At 43.2% G+C, this 17,761-nt stretch overlaps 1 protein-coding gene across 1 annotated transcript in view; it reads right to left on the bottom strand.

The window, feature by feature from the left end:
- UBA6 (ubiquitin like modifier activating enzyme 6) overlaps window positions 1-17,761 on the bottom strand; it is a 135,793-nt gene that overhangs the window by 85,549 nt on the left and 32,483 nt on the right. Inside the window, exons 6-8 of the mRNA XM_015815162.1 lie at window positions 15,195-15,306; window positions 13,470-13,550; window positions 7,936-8,058 (exon numbers count right to left, since the gene is read on the bottom strand). Of these exons, the coding sequence (XP_015670648.1) occupies window positions 7,936-8,058; window positions 13,470-13,550; window positions 15,195-15,306 (316 nt within the window). The remainder of the gene's footprint in view (window positions 1-7,935; window positions 8,059-13,469; window positions 13,551-15,194; window positions 15,307-17,761) is intronic.

The following is a 17,761-nucleotide window of genomic DNA, read 5'->3' as shown; positions in this document are numbered from 1 at the left end:
TTCCATTATTTTCATTTTCCTTTATTATTAGAAAAAAATAACAAAATATTTGATACTGATAAATTATTAATATTTTGATCCATAACAAAAGAAACCATTAGAGGTTTTAAGCATAATGTCGTGTTACTGTGACTTGTGATTTCCTGCCAGCTTCCCCACTGACTTTGCTTGTCAAAAGCCGAATTTGAAGGTTGTTAATCATAGAGTAAGAGGTAAACTCACAAATGTACTTACAACTGCTGTAAGGAAAATCAGAAGCTACTTCTTTGTATTTTTTTCTATTTTTCTTTTATGTAATTTTCACTTTCCTGCACTTTTATTTCTTTCTCTTTCTTTTCTTTCTCTTATTTTATGTTAGTTTGTATTGTATTGTATTTCATTTTTAATGTGTGCTAATATGCCCATTGTAAAAAATGGCAATAAAGGTTATCTATCTATCTATCTATCTATCTATCTATCTATCTATCTATCTATCTATCTATCTATCTATCTATCATTTATTTCCTTTTTAAAAACTTTAATAAAATTGTGTTTTAAAAAAGGAAGCTGGCTGTGAACATTTCAAATGGCAATCATATGACCATAGGATTCTGTGACATTTAAAAATGTATGCCACTTGTCAAGCACCCAAATCATGATTACATGAGTGTAGGGACAATGCAACGGCTGTAATTTTGAAGACCAGTTGTGTCATTTTTCAGCATCAATGGAAGGGGCGTTGTCTTACCTGAATGCCTTTTCTCAGCACGGAGATGGAGAATCCACCAATGGGTTTTCTCTGTCTTCCTGCCCAATCAGATCAAGTCAGTCAAACCTGCCACGCCCGTCCTGAACTAGGACCTCCCAGTCTCGACATGGGCGAAGCTACTGACTGACAGTATGACGTGTTGGCTCACAGGACCTAGCCCTAGGCCTAAAGGACCTGAGAGGGAGGAAGTGGATTCTCCATCTCCGTGCTGAGAAAAGGTGTTCAGGTAAGACAACACCTCTTTTCCAGCACAGGAGATGGAGAATCCACCAATGGGACATACCAAAGCCTACTGTCCCTGTGGGAGGGAAGCAGCCTAGTCCGGTGTGACGCCTCGAGGTACCACCTGTTGGAGAACCCTCCTGCCAAAGGAGGCCTCTGCAGAGGCATACCTGTCCAGTTTGTAATGTCGTATGAACGGCGAGGGTGAAGACCACGTGGCCGCCCGACAAACGTCCTCTATGGACGCCTGGGTGGCCCAAGCCGCAGAGGTAGTCACACTGCACGTTGAGTGGCCTGTGACACGACGTGGAGCCGGACTGGTATGCCCCAGCAATGCAATCCCTGATCCACTTCCCAATCATAGAGGCAGACACCCTCCGACCCTTGGAAGAAAGGTGGAAGGAGACGAAGAGGGCCTCAGAGTTGCGAAAGGCAGCCGTCCGTTTGATGTAACAACAGAGTGCCCTGCGGATGTCCAGGGAATGCCATTGCCGTTCCAGGTCATGAGACAGATTAGGGCAGAAATCTGGAAGCACGATTTCCTGAGCCCTGTGGAAAAGAGAGTTAACCTTAGGAATAAAGGTAGGGTCTAACCGAAGGACCACCCGGTCCCGGTGAAAGGTGCATAAGTCCTCCCTGATGGAAAGTGCCACCAACTCAGATATCCACCTTGCTGAAGTGATTGCCACCAGGAAGGCAACCTTGAGGGATAAGGACCGCAAATCACACGTCCTGAGGGGTTCAAATGGTGGCCTGGTGAGGGCCTGTAGGACCCACGGCAGCTCCCAAGAGGGATACCTATGCACAACAGGGGGCTTAGTGTTTGTGGCACCCTTGAGGAACGAGCGTATCAATGGGTGTTGACCTAGGGACACTGCGGTGTCACAGGCAAGCAAGGTGGAAAGAGCTGCAACCTGTCTGCGTAACGTATTCGGTGCTAAGCCCCTATCTAGACCCTCTAGTAGATAGTCCAAGATCCTTGGAATTGTCAAATCCGATATAGTCAGGTGATGCTTGGTACACCACTGACAGAAATTCTTCCACATGGCATTGTAGAAGCGGTTGGTAGCAGGCCGTCGGGAGGCCTGGATCATGGAAATGACGCCTGGTGAGCAGGACTCCTGGGACAGGATCCGGCGCTCAAGTGCCAAGCGGCTAACTGAAGCCATTGGGGCTCCGGATGATGCAGAGCCCCCTGGCTTAGCGAGACACGACCCGGAGGGATCCTCCATGGGTGAGACCTGGAAAGGCTCACAAGATCGGCGAACCACAGTCTCCATGGCCAGTACGGGGCCACGAGAACAACCTCCGCCCTCTACTGTAGGAGCTTGCGGATGACCGCTGGAATAAGAGGGAGAGGAGGAAATGCATAAAGCAGGCCCTCTGGCCACTGGCCCCAAAGAGCATCCACCCTCTCCGCCCCTGGGGACGGAAAATGGGAGAAGAACCTCGGCAGTTGGGTGTTTGCCAGGGAGGCGAACAGGTCTATGATCGGTGAGGCAAACCTGTCGGAGATCTCCCTGAAGAGGTGCAGACGCCATTCCGAGTGCTCCACTGTCGACCTGCTCAGGAAGTCTGCCTGTTGGTTTGCCTCCCCTGAGATGTGGTCGGCTCTGATGGAGGCAAGGTTGGTCTCTGCCCAGGAACCCAACAATTGGGCCTCAGTCATGAGGTCCCGGGATCGGGTACCCCCTTGCCGGTTCACATGGGCCTTTGCCGCCATGTTGTCAGTAAGGACCAGCATGTGATGCCTCGCAACCCTGTTGCGGAAGTGACAGAGAGCCAGGTGTATGGCCCTGAGCTCCAACCAGTTGATGTTGTGCCTCAGGTCTGACTGGGACCACCGTCCTTGAGCCCACTGTGACTGAAGGTGCGCTCTCCAACCGAACAGACTGGCATCCGTCGTGAGCGAGAGTTGAACGGGCTCCTTGAAGGAGGACCCTCTGGCCATAGCTGGAGAGAGCCACCACTTGAGAGATCGCAAGGTCTGAGGAGGGACCCTTACCCTTCGGTTGGAGGAGCTGGTGCCCAATCTTTGGAAGGGGAGCAGGAACCACTGGAGGTTCCTGGAATGTAATCTGGCCCAGGGAATAATCGCTATGCACGATATTATCTTTCCCAGTAACTGGGAAAGGATGGCCAACGTCACTGCCCGGTCTCTGCATATCTTGAGGACCAACTCCCGAATACTATCCCGACGTTCCTGGGACAGGTAGACCCTGCATTCTACCGTGTCTATGATGGCTCCTAGGTGTAATAGCCTGGTCAAGGGAACTGTCTGGCTCTTTTGAAAGTTTACCGAGAACCCGTCGTCCTGGAGGACCTTGATCACCAGCCTGAGATATGACTGGGCAGCCGAGAGTGACGACGACTGGATTAGAATATCGTCCAGGTGGCATTGGATACGGACTGCCACCAGTCTCGGGTGAGCGGCGAGTACCGCCAGGATCTTGGTAAACACCCTCGGAGCCTAAGACAGGCTGAACGGGAGTGCCCTGTACTGGTGATGACCCATATAATTGAACCTTAGGAATCGGTGGTGGTCAAGAAGAATGGGAATGTGGAGATACGCTTCCGTGAGGTCTATGGACGTTAGGAAGTCTCCCCTTCTCACGCTGCCCAAGATGGACTGGAGCGTTTGCATTTTGAATTTTCGATATGCAAGATGGTAATTCAGACCTTTGAGGTCTAGGATCGCCTCCATCCTTCCGAGGCCTTGGGGATCACGAAGAGGATGGAGTAGAATCCCCGACCACTTTGACCTGCCGGCACCGGTTCTATGGCCCTTATGTCCAGGAGGTGATGAATGGCCTCCTGCATGAGGCCCTTCTTTAAGGGATTTTTTGATTGAGGGCAAGAAATAAAACGCCCCGGTGGACTGGAGATGAACTCCAGGGACAGGCCGTGGTGAAGGGTGTTTAGGACCCAGACGTCTGTGGTGGTGACCTCCCACTGGTGGGCAAAGAGGGACAACCTGCCCCCTATGGGAGGGACCGCCCGAGAGTCATTTGGACCGTCTGAACGGACGCCCCCCCAAAAGGGCCGTTTGCCCTGGTATTGTTGCCTGGGCCTGGAACCCGACCTGTCAGCCGGGCGATCCTGCCTAGCCGTGAAGGGATGGGAGGGTTGTGTATTGCTGGGGCTAGCTCCTGACCAAAAAGACTGCCTGTGGGTGTAAGGGTTGGCCTGTCAGCCTGCCTAGTAAGGTGGGTAAGTACCTTCCACTTGTCCTTGTTCTCAGTCAGGTACAGCGATAAAGCTTCCCCAAATAGCTTACCACCCTGATATGGGGCCACTGCCAGGCGCCATTTGGATTTAGCGTCAGCGTGCCAGTGCTTTAACCAAAGCATGCGACGTGCTGTTACATTGGATGCCATGGTCCTGGAGGAAAACCTGGCCACGTGTAGAGTCACATCGGAAATATATTCCGCTGCCACCACTACCTTGCTCAGGTCCTGATGTGTATGAACATCCTCCGGGGGGATCCTGGCTTGGAGCTGACGGAGCCAAAGGAGGGAAGATCTGGTGAAAAGAGATGCTGAAGTGGCAGCCCTGATAGCCCATGCTGCCGTCTGGTGAGTCCTGCGGAACGTTAGTTCCCATCTCCGGTCCTCCGCCTTCAGCACCTCAGACATATCTTCTGAGATCGTGGTTGAGGACAAGAGAGGGGCCAAGGGCTTGTCCACTATAGGCACCTCCAGCGCGTCTGCCAAATCTGGAGCAACCCTGAATAGCATTTTGTCATTCCCACTTGTGAAGGGGAAGGTGCAAGGGGAGACCCACTGTTTCCGGACCGCATTGAGGAATAGAGGGGACAAAGTACGTGGTGCTGAGTTACTACCGGTTCGGTGAACAACAGGTCCACTTCTGAATTGGGTGCAGGTGCTGCTGGAGTAGTCCGATCAGGGCCAATGTGGGCCGTAGAGCTAGCCTTACGAAGTAAGGGCAGAAAGAGAGAGGGGTTGAAAAGCCCGCCAAATGGCAGCGGATCCGGGGGAGAGTCCTCCTCCTCCGACCACGGGGCATCTAACGGTTAGTCATACTCTGGAGGGGATGAGGCCCTGCTGTAGGAAGATTGGGACAGGGAGGGAGGCCTGTGGTATCCCAATGGTGCTGACTGGGGGAGCAGAAGGGAAAGCACCAAATCAGCCCTGGGCATGTGCGATGACCTGGCTGCGAGAGCCGGTCCACCACCTGAGCAATTAAAGCCTGAAGGTGATCCTCAGGGGGGAAGGTGTCAGACTCGGCTACCCTGAGTCCCGCAGCCATGGGGGTAAAGGTTGCCTCCGGAGCCGGACGTTGGGCCCGCAGTACAGGTCGTGACTGGAGGGTGGCGGTGTCCTGATCCGGTCCAGATGGAGTAGGAGAAGCAGGAAGTCCCACTGGCAACTAGACCTCCTGGGCAGAGGTTGAGGGGCCCAGTGGTAAATCGAAGGAGGCCTTGGCTTGTTCAGCCTCAGCCCTGGCCTGCTTCTGTGCTTTGGAGAACTCCTTCTCCAAAGCCTGGTGTCTCCTGCTGGCCTGTTTCTCCACTAATTTGGAGGTCTTCCTCCCAGAGATGGCCTTGGCCTTGGCCGAGATCCTACCTGCCGCCTCCTGGTTGGAGGACCTATGCCGCTTCCAGCCCGAGGAAGGAGGAGAGGCGTCCCTGGGTTGGGAGGCCGTGTTGTCCTCCATCCTGGTGGGAGTTATCTCAGGAACGCTGAGAGGTAACTCAGGCAGTGGATTGATTGGTGGGTAAAATCAAGGGCAGGGAATGGAAATGACCACCCTGCCCCCCTGGCCACCAGACCGGTAGGAATCCTAGGGTCCGGTCACGGTTATGGCCATGGCAAAGTCACCAGGGTGACGACAGCCAGCTTGTGTGTAAGATGCGCGGTGCTGACAAGGCCAGCAAGAAATAAATGGCAACACGGTTTGCGCAGCGGGAAGATCTGTGAGGTGGCAAGAACGCTCATATGAAAAACCACAGTCCAAATCACAGCCCGCCAAATGGTGGCCAGGAAGGGAGAACACCAGATTGAGGCCTAAATTTGGGCCCAATGGCCTATGCAGGGATTCAGAAAAAAAACCCCGGGGGGGCATGGGGGTGTAACCCGAATTGGCCAATCGCCCTCAGGAGTACCCCCAAGTGCTGCCAGGAGGGACCCCCTTTGTGCTCCCCCAAAGGTAAAGGGCTGTCCAGGCCTATGGATCAGTGATGCAGTTGTGAAGGCCATCCAAGATGGCAGCTGCGGCCTTCACTAGCACCACTGCTCCAATTTGCAGATCACGAGGAAGGACTAAACCGTCCCTCCCCAACGATCCAGGGCCCCCCTGAAGCTCAACCTCAGCAGCAGCAGAGGAGAATCCCCCTTATTCCCCCCCTCCTTTCCTTATGCTTCTGCCGAGAGACAGCGGCGTCCACGCAGCCGCAAAATGGCAGCCGCGGCAATTAGGGCCGGTTCCCCAGTTACTCCTTGTGAGTCCGGCCCGCACCAATGAAGAGAGAGAGGGAGACGTTCGAGGAAATGAGAGCACAACGGCTCTCAAAATGCTGGCTGTAAGGTCCAAAAAAATAGAAGAAAAACGGCCCGTCGGAGAAGGAATGGAGCCGCTGGTGCCGAAAATGCCCGATCCGAGCGTCACGCGACCGCCGGAGCTGCAGCCGCAATCTCCGGCAAAGGAGGAGGCCTGGGAGGGAGAGAAGGGGGGCGTTTCTACAGCACTGAGCCCAGCACTGTCTGTAGAAGGGAAGGGAGAACGGAAGCCTCCGTTCGGCCCAGGAAAGAAGGAGAGGTGGGGAAGCAGTGCTGAAGCAGTGCTGAAGCAGTGCTGAACCCAGCGCTGCTGAGGAGACTGTGGAACTGAAGCAGGCTGAAGCAGTGCTGAACCCAGCGCTGCCGAGGAGACTGTGGAACTGTGGAAAATCCACCAATGGAACTCTGATCTACCTGCCTATGAGCCAACTTGCAAGTCTGTCCTGGGCGAAGATCAAGTCGAGATTGGGAGGTCCTAGTCCAGGAAGGGCGTGGCAGGTTTGGCTGATTTGATCTGATTGGGCAGGAAGACAGAGGAAACCTATTAGTGGATTCTCCATCTCCTGTGCTGAAGAACTTCAAAGTCACTGAATAAATAGTTGGTAAGCAAAAACTACCTGTATTATAATTTTATTTATTTTTATTTCATGGATATATTTTGTGAAGATGACTTTGATCATCCTCTAGAATATAAAAAAGATATTTCCTATGGAAATGAAAACATGTAATTCAAATTAATTAAGTTCTCTAGAGTACCTCTATCACTACAGGTAAATTAATTAATTAAATTCTCTAAGAGTACCTGTATAACTACATTTGAGAAATTAATTTAATATACTTGAGGCATAATGAATGCCCAAGCAGAATGTTTGTCAAGTAACAACCATTTTACAATATTCACAGATATTTAACTATAATGACTAATTACTGTCTGAAATTACCTTAAAATTCTTAACACACACACTTTTTTGCAACTATATAGTATGAAAATTAAATAATTTAAAATGGTATACAAAAAACTACCATTAGGTGCTAAATGTGCAATGCTTTACAAAATCAAGAACAAAAACACTAAACATTTTCAAAAGCATTTGACATAATCTTTAGTAAGTAATCCTTTTGAACTATTTTATCAAACCCACCACCTTATCTTAGCTTTGCCCATCTAACTATGGCACTTTTGAGTACTGGATGTTGTTGTACTGCAGTGAATTTAACTTTATCTTCCCCATCCATTTCATATGAATGGATAGCACTACTAAAATCACATTTCCCATAAAAGACAATTCTGATGTGCTATCTATAACTGCATAGTATACAATATTATCATTTGTATAATACCCCTGTATACTTTCTCTATATATGAATTTAAAAATTTAAGGATTTAAGTTAAACCACTTAAAGAAATCTATTACACATAAAAATCAATACTTAAAACATTTTCACCTGAGATATGTTTGAAATGAAGATTTCTTTTGGTTCCTCTCCTGTGGTATCTAGGACTTCAAATTCATCACCGAAGTCACAAAATAGACGTGCCCATATTCCATACACATCTGCACTTATAAACTATAAGAACAGAGAGTAATGAGAGTTAGATTTCACAATTTTTGTATCGAATATTTTATTAATACTCCTGATGAAAGAAGAAAAGTTAACATGTTAATATTTAATAGATTTATAATTGGTCTATATTGAGTCTTTCAGAATTTGAACAAAATAATAGATATTTATTCAATCAATCTCTTTAGGCCTCTGACCAAGTTATAGTTTCAGAATTACCCTTGCAAAGCTTTTAGTCATATTTGAACTATAACCTTGGATATAAAACAAGAGTTTTTGCTTCTTTTAGCTCGCTTGAACAGGAATGTGTGATTTTGAAAAGGCTTAAACAAAAAATAGAAAAATAGTAAAAGCTTTTAATTCTACTAACTTTTAAAACGGCACACCTATGCAGTATGTAAACACATTACAAAAGTCCAAACATGTTTTTAATATGCTAATGAACTACAGATAGCTGCTTTTTTCCACAAGGGACTGCAGATGAAACTTATTATCAGAAAAGTCATGACTGATGTTTAGACACAGAAGAAGGAAAACAAATTCTTCTAGAGTAATAAAATAAAAATGACTATCAAAAGTAATCAAAAGTTTATTTTAGGGATAATATCATTCAAATATGAAATGTATAAAATTAAAACTTACATTTTAAACATTAAAAATTACAAAAAATATAATTGAAAAATATCTCATAAGCTCTCATTTGAGAATGCATATATTTGAAGATTGATATATCTTCCAAAATTTGGATCTTTTTAAAAATATGAGTGAATACCAAGTGAATCACTAATAGCATTTGCATAGACCAGAGGATTTTTGGAGAGGGTAGAGATGTTCATACCATGAGCTACAGAAACTGTGCCTTTGTCCAATGGATCAGGATAGTGGCTCACATGCCAAACCTAATACAAATCTTACAATTAATAATCTGATATTCTACAAGGGAATATTTCTTTGTATCTACACAATCCTGAAGAATAACAAAAATAATGGAGAAATAGGTTAGCATTGTGATGAACCTGCAAGGTGTATGTTATATTTGCATTCCTGCTGGAGGAAAAAATAGAAGTAGAGGGCATATCAAGTCTCATCTGTGAAAATGAGGAATTCCTAGAAAAGACAAAAGTCTGTGTACAAACTAAACACAGCAAGGGAGAAACAGCTACAGAAAAAATGAACTCCTAGAACAGGCGTGTCAAACTCAATTTCACTGAAGGCCACTTCAGCATTATGGTTGCCCCAAAGGGCTGGGTGGGTGTGGGGGGTGGGTGTGGCCAGGTGGGCTTGGCCTGCTCGACGTCACTCACAGGACACAGCTGACTCGAGACAGCTGGGTCGGGACGGAACAAATCACACCAGCTAATTTGATGGGACAACTCGGTGCCCCACAAGCTCCTCGCCTCCTCAAACTGTTGACAACCAAGCATGTGCGCAAATGCACACACACACAGAAATACAACACATTCCAAGTTTGTGGACTTTTATCCACAGAGGAAGGAGAGGGTCTTCTCCCCAAGCCCAGGCATGATTGACAGTTTGCTAACTGTGTGTGTGCGTGTGCGTGTGGGTACATAGCACACCAAAGGAGATGTTCTTCTCCCAATCCCAGGCATTGTTGGTGTTTCCCCTTTCCAATGCACTCTGCTGGCAAAGCAAGAGGCAGAGGATAACGCTGCTGCATGCGGAAGTGTGGAAGAGAAAGTTTCCAGGAAGCAGTTTCCTCTGAGTCCAATTTCTGCCTTGACAGATCTCTGTAGAGCAAGAGGAGGAGGCAGGGAGCAGTGGTCCCGGGTCCTGCACAAGGGAGGCTGGCCCTTCTCGAAAGGGAATTCCCATTTCCAATTGTACATGGTAAGGATGCTGTGTCAGCGCATGCACAGTCTTATTGTGCTGAGATAACCCAGGAATAAATACAGTAAACAGTGGTTTGTATTAAATTGTGGTTTATATTGCACTATATCTACAAATATATACTAGAAATAAAATACATACACGTGGTGAAACAGCACACTCCAATACACAGCAATTACAGGAGGAAATGGACAAGAGAGAACACAGCAGCAAAAGCCTTCCCTTTTATACTCAGGCTCTTAAAGGGATACACACACCTGCTGAGTCATTCGTATATTGCATCATCCACCTTACATTACATTACATCATTACATAAGCTGTTCAGCTATTAAATTATAACCTTGACATGCTGGCTTGTTGGGGCAGCCTTTCCTCATGCAGCTCCCCCCGCCACCCCTCCTCCTCTCCAGAGATTTGCAGGGGAGATAGAGATCTGGAGGACAAGGTGCAGTGTCTATATTGGCCACTTCTACCTCTCCAAGCCCTCCCCAATTAAACATACATTATATAAATTAAAACACAGCCAAAAAGAAACATAGTTAAATCACTAATTACAGCTCTTCACATATTTTCTGGAAAAATCACCTTTATTGATGTTAGGAAGGAAGAGCAAACCTTATTAAGGAACTCTTAACAGGAAGAGAATTGAAGACTCCAAAAGGTCTTGTTCTTTCTAAACCGCCTTCCCTTTGACCCTTTAGTTCTCATTATTTTATTATTATGTGTTTAAGAAAAAGATCAAATGCCTCCGTAGCTCAGGAAACTCACCTATAAATCAGAACCCAGAAAAATTTAGATGTGATTTCAGAACCACTGAATAAAATATTTCAGAGTTCCAGGAGCATGAGGGAAATGCTAGAGGATTGGAAATGTGGTTCACATTTTCAAAAAGAGGGGGAAATGGATCCAAGAAACTACAGATCAGATAAGCTTGATTTCAATACCTGCGAAAATCCTGGAGAAGATAATCAAGCAGTGGATTTGTGAGCAACTAGAAATGAGCAAGGTGATAACTAGAAGCAAGCATGGGTTTATTAAAAACAGGTCATCCCAAACAAACCTTACTGCTTTCTTTAATGGAATGATTAAATTAGTAGACCAAGGAAGTGCTGTGGATATAGAATACTTAGATTTCAGGAAAGCATTTGCTAAAGAAGGCCATCACCAACTTTTTGGTAAAATAGAACAATGCTGAATAGACAATACTAGCACCAGATGGATTCGCAACTGGCTGACCAATTGCACTTAGTATGTAGTCCTCAATGGAAGTATATCTATGTGGACGGAAGCATGCAGTAAAACACTTCAAGATTCTGTCTTGGGTCCAATGCTCTGCAACTTCTTCATAAATGACCTAGATGAAGGGACTGAAGGGGTACTCATTATTTTGCAGTTGACACCAAGCTGGGGGGGGGATTTTTAATATTTTGGAAGGTATGCTGAAGATTCAGAAGGATTTTGACAGATTTGAGCATTACATCCTACCCACAAGATGCAGTTCAGTGGTGAACAAAGTAGGATCTTGCACTTAAGCATGAAAAACCAATTGCACAGGTATAGGATATGCAGTAGATAGCTCAACAGTACAGATAGTCCTTGACTTATAACAGTTCATTTAGTGACCATTCAAAGTTTCAACGGCACTGAAAAAAACTGAAAACCATTTTTCATACTTAAGACCATTGCAGCATCCCCCACGTGATCCAAATTCAGACGCTTGGTGACTAACTCATATTGGGGTGTTCTGGGGTCATGTGATCACTTTTTGTGACCTTCTGACAAGCAAAGTCAATGGGAAGCCAGATTCATTTAACAACCATGTTACTAACTTAACAATTGTTGCAAGAAAGATCATAAAATGGGGCAAAACTCACTTAACAAAGGTCTCACTTAGCAACAGAAATTTTGGGCTCAGTTGTGGTGTAAGTCAAGGACTACCTGTAATGTCAAAGAGAGATATCTAGTGGTGTCCTGATGGATCACCACTTAAGTATGAGTCAGCAGTGTGCTGCAAAAAAAGTCAATGCAGTCCTAGGTTGCATCAACAGAGGAATAGCATCAAGATCACAGGAAGTGATGGTACCACTCTACACCGCAATATTGAGACCACATTTAGAATACTGTGTCCAATTCTGGTCAGCACAATACCAAAAAAATGCTGAGACCCTAGAAAGAGTGCAGAGAAGAGCAATAAAGGGGCTGGAGGCTAAATCATACAATGACAGTTAAAGGAACTTGATATGTTTATCCCAACAAAGAGAAGGCTTAGGGGAGACATGATAGCCATTTTCAAATACTTGAAGAGATATCACAGGGAAAAAAGGATCAATTTATTCTCCATAGCACCTGACAACAGGGCAAGAAGCAATCAGTGGGAGTTCATCAGAGGGAGATCTAACTTGGAACTAAGAAGGAATTTCCTGATAATGAGAATGATTAATCAATGGAATAATTTGCCTCCAAGAATTGTGAGTCCTACATTACTGGAGATTTTCAAGAAACGATTGGACAACCATTCATCCAGAATGAAATCAAGAGTCCTATCCCGGGCAGAAAGTGTGACTAGGAGAACTCCAAGGTCCCTTCCAGCTCTATGATTCTATGATTTATGAATATTCTGGGAGAACAGCATTTGAAAACACTATATTCCCACCAACTAGTGACTCTATTCTAAGATAATTACAGATGGCACAAAACAATTCAGTTTTGCACATTAAATAGGTTAAGTAAAAGAAAGAAAATACTTCATTAAAATGTTAAGTGAATAGATTTGGGTATTATAATATGACAAAAAAAAAACAGTTTTAGGGTGCATTATCATTGTGCATTCCTAAAGCACAACTTTATGATAGTGACTGTTGTAAATGAAACTAAATCATAATGCAATAATCTATCACATTTTCATAATCTGTCACATTTTCATCCCAAAGAATCTGTCTATGAAGTTACTTCAGAAGGGCACTAAATGCTATTGAGAGTCATAAAGATTAACAAGGTCACACTTCTTCCATCTGTCTCCTGGACAATAACCCATCAAAGCATGCATGTATAAGTAAGTAAGTAAGTAAATAAGTAAATACGTAAATACATAAAATTATGTACAATAACCCATCAAAGCATGCATGTATTAATAAATAAATAAATGTACCTCAACTTGAAAACAAATTCGGGTGATTGTGAACTGCATATCTATTTCAATTTAACCCATGCAGATTTGCTTCATTTATATGTATGCCCATATGAAGGAATTTCTTTCAAATTCCCTTTATTTCTTTCTAGCTACTTGAATACACTAAATTATAAAACACAGAAGTTGGAAAAGTTGGATTAAAGGCTGACTTAATTTAAATGATTTAAAAGTTATTCCATGTGGATTTGGCATACTGTATCATGGTCCAAGAGCAAGCTAGTCTATCTACAAAATTTAGCACTGCTAATATAGAAATAATTTGCTCTATTAGTAATTCAGGATGGTATGAGATTAAAAAGTCAAAGCAGATTATGAAAAATTCTTAGAAGAGATTGCACTGGAAAATATTTAGTAAATGTACTTTATTATTTAGAATTACCTTAATAGGTGGGTGCTGAGTATGGCAAAAAGCATTAATCTTCTTCTGCAATGACATCTTCATCTCAGTTAATATGACACACTTAAAAAAAAAAGTCCAAAGGTAAATCTTAGATAACACAAGGTTGACTATAACCTGTAACTTATAGACCAACAAATGTATTAGATAATCCAGTTTCTTTTATCTACACCAAATAAATGTTTCTAACATTCATTTACTATAATATGAAAAAATGTTTATGATGTAAGAGTCTAACACCTCAGCTAGCTATGTCAGAAATACTTTAATATACTTTTCACTTCTGCAATGAATTATTCTTTCTTTATTTTAATAATTCATCATATAGTTATTTCTTAGACTTGTGCTTCTACCTTCTTTACCTGATCCTATTCTGTAATCTGATTCTTACCAATTAAAATGCCCAATGCCATATTTATATTTAAAAAAAATTGTAAGAAAGCTAGAGACTTGGGCTCCTCTGACTGAAACTGATTCTACTCACCTCATGTCAAGGGACTAAACAGCTCTTTCAATTATTCTGAGCTCTTCCCATAGTATTTGTTACATTAAAAGCAACCTAAATTTTGTGCATGTATTATTTATAACACAATCATAACCATTAAGATTGACTAAGGAAGGTTCAAATACCATTTTAAATAATTGACCCTAAAAAATGCTAAAAAACCCAATGCACAGGGGAAGCAACACATAAATTAATATAAGCCTACTGAATATCTAAGATCCAGCAGTAAAGCAGTAAAGACCTAAACTAAAGACCACCAAGCTCCAGCTAATAAGGAAACCTGGCAATGTAACTATTTGCACACTATTTTAATTCTTATCTAAATGATGCACAAAATAGTAGTCAGATATAAATGAAAATTTCTAAACTAAGCAGAATCCAGAAGGTTTTATAGCAATCAAAGATTATTTCAAGAAGAAATAATAGGAACATAGGATCATCAACATACAAATCCTACCCTTTAATGCTTATGTTATTTGATTCAAGCCTGTGTGTGCAATTTCTGCATCATGACATAATGGCACAAATTTCATTATATGTTATCCTTCCTGAGGGATCTTATGGCAGAATCCACCACAAATCTACATAAACATACACATGCATAAACCGAGACATACCTATAATCATTTAAATTCAATGAGACACTTAAAAATGATCCTTCTGAGGAGATAATATCTGCCATATTTAGGATAAATCAGAATGTAGTTTTAATTCTAAAGTGCTTTACAAAATACACATCACAATGTATACACTCATGAAAGCGTGACAGGACTTGCAGTCTCTATATTTCCACTAGACATGTAAATCAAATCATTTCCAAATCCTTTGCACAAAATGCTCCGATGAGGAGGAAGTCACCTTCCATTTGTACATAGATTTGAATACTCAGAAATAATAGTTCTCCCTCTTGCTTCTTTTTATTACTTTCAAGAATTTAAAGAAATATTTATCTTCCTTTTCCTTCTTAGCCCAACTTCTCAAGTATTTGAAAAACTGAGAAAAGATTAGATTCTCACTGTCTAAGTGGGCTTTTCCTTAAAAGCAGCAAAAGGAATTGCCAGTTTTAAATGCCTTCAATTTATAGAAATATTTCACTGCCGTTTTCAAGTCTTTATGTACAAAGCAGGAGTTTGGGACAGGAGTCAGTATTGTAGGAATCAAGGCTAATTAAATAGAAGATGTTTCAAAAAGGTACCACATACCTGATATTGTTTCAAAAAAGAAATATCAGTGATTTCATTTAATGGATCAGTTGATGACATCACTTGGACATATGGATTCAGCTCTGCAATGTGATGCTGTGCTGCTTCAGCTCTGAAGTGCATGTAATAATTGTATTATTAATAGATGTGACATGTACGTTCTACCCTGCCTTCTGATGCATCTGCTTGATCAAGTTTTCAAGTTCAGCTCTATAGACATATTTGCAATAAATAATTATATCACCATATAATCCAATCCCTGTTAATATTTCAACAAGGACAAAAACCCGATTAGCACTCATTCACATTACAAAAACCTTCCTAATTGAAGCAATTAGTTATTTAGAATACTACATTAACTCAGTAAAGATAATAGTAAATTTCAGAAATATATAATATATAATTTGATTAAATTATACCCAAATGAATATTATCAGGACTTTCTGGTTGGTTACTTGTTTACTGATCTAAATTTGAATTAGCAAGGTGAAATTATACTTATCTTCAAAGATTCAGTTACATTATGTATTTTAATGATCATTTACAGAAAAAGTTTTTTAAATTGATTTTACCAGATTATCCTCTAAAACTGTTTCCATTTATCAACAAGACCTTAACACTCCTTTTCTTGGAATCAAACAGTACCTATGATATCTCTCCTGTGACTGATCTGTTTTTCAATTAACCTCTGGAAGAGAAGTTGCTTTCTTGTTTTCCAGAACATGCTGTTTGCCAAAAACATGCTGTTAACTAACAAGTCTCCATTTTTTTTTACCTTAATAAGTTGTTACTTGTTTTCACTTTCAATGTACCTCACATCTTGCTGCTAGATGCTTCACAAGGCAAACAGCTGTGCTACTATGTGGCTTTCTTCATGGATTTATATTATCGATCTATGTGTTCTTTTCCTATTCTTCAAGAATAAAATCTAAGCAACTAGTGTTCCATTTCATTTTTATTAAACAACACCAAATCAAGATGAGCCTTCCAAGCATCAGGAGAAAGATTGGGGAGTTAGATCCCACCCCCACTGTTGGGGGGGTTGAAGAATTTTTTAAATTCTCACCATTGGATCTCTGTATTTTTTTAATTTACAAAATATCTGGACTTTATTTCTATTGAATCTTTCTTATAACTTTGGACTGAAATATAGAAGAAAAGGAGTTCTGGGTTAGATGTCGTGGCGTTATGGGCACAGGAAAATGGGGCTCCATTTTCTATGTCCGATTTCACTCTGCTGGGAACCCTAAAAAAAGTCTAAAGTCGCCCCGGAGAGGCGACGGAGGGGACCCTCGTTGATCACGGAGGGTGACGGCCCTTCCATTTGATCTGAGGAACTCTTCAAACCAGTAGGAGAAAGATTGGCTGCATTTATGTGGCCACCGACAACCCAAGCCACCGACAACCCAAGATAAGCACTAATTAGCAACCTCTGAACAACGCGGATGGAACTGGATGAGAACGTAATCCTCTCTTTATAATTTTAAAACTTCTTCCTGGAAAAAAGAATTCCCAAAGCAAAGAATACCCCCCATATGATAGAGAGAAGGATTAATATCTGCTCCGTTCTCTCAGGAAAAGAGAAGCGGCAAATAACTTTCCTTGGAGGGAAATTAGAGAAAACTACAAGATTAATTTGCATGGATCACCCTGCCGCCGCCGCCGCTTGGAAAAGGCCTCTGCCCCATGGATCTAGGGCTACACAGCGATTTCACGTGCGCCCCCACGACTGATCCAGGCAGCAGAAGCCTGGACTCGCATCCATGGCTGTGGGGCAATTTTGTGGCACTTCAGGAGCCTGGATAGGCAGTGGGGATGGCGCGAAATCGCTATGCAGCCCTAGATCCGTGTGGCAGAGGCCTTTTGCAGGCCTCTGGAGCCTGGATTGGGCCGCTGGTGCATTGCACAATTGCCCCGTGGCCATAGATGCGAGCTCCAGAGACTTCGAAAAGGCCTCTGCTGCCCAGATCGGCTGGGGGGGGGGGCGCGAAATCGCTCCAAGGCTTACCTGGACTCGTGCTGCAGCTGCCTCTACCATCCAGCTCAGGTCCGCCCAGCTCTTGCAGCTTCTCCGACTCTTCAGTGCAGAGAGAAAGAGAGCAAGAGCGCAGGAGCACATGGAGAGGGGACAAGGAGCCTGGTCCCGCCTCCTCTGGGGCAATGGCGCACATGCCCACAGGGACGGCTCCATGTGCCACCTGTGGCAAGCGTGCCATAGGTTCGCCAGCACGGCAATAAACTATTCTGAACTGGCTGGCCTGTTACAAATATTGACTGAATTTTAGTTTCAAGAACTATCAAGAAATATTAAGAAACTAGGAAAGTTGCTTCTGGACTATATTTCTTTGGAAGAAACATGGATAATCAACAAGAAAATGTAAATGGACTTCAGAAAGAAATTCTTTCCATGTTGAAATCAATTCAAGAGACAATTGTTTTAAATTATGAGACTAAAAATAATTTAAGTAACATAAATGAGCAACTCTCCAACTTAAACTTACAAACAAAAAACGTTCAGAAAATGACCATAAAGAATGAACTAGCAACTCAGAAACCAGAAGAAAAAA

This window comes from Protobothrops mucrosquamatus, unplaced genomic scaffold (assembly GCF_001527695.2).
Source record: "Protobothrops mucrosquamatus isolate PMUCROS unplaced genomic scaffold, P.Mucros_1.0 scaffold320, whole genome shotgun sequence".
Lineage (NCBI taxonomy): Eukaryota > Metazoa > Chordata > Lepidosauria > Squamata > Viperidae > Protobothrops > Protobothrops mucrosquamatus.
Note: the sequence above shows the minus strand (reverse complement) of the source record. Positions and strands in the feature narration are given on the sequence as shown.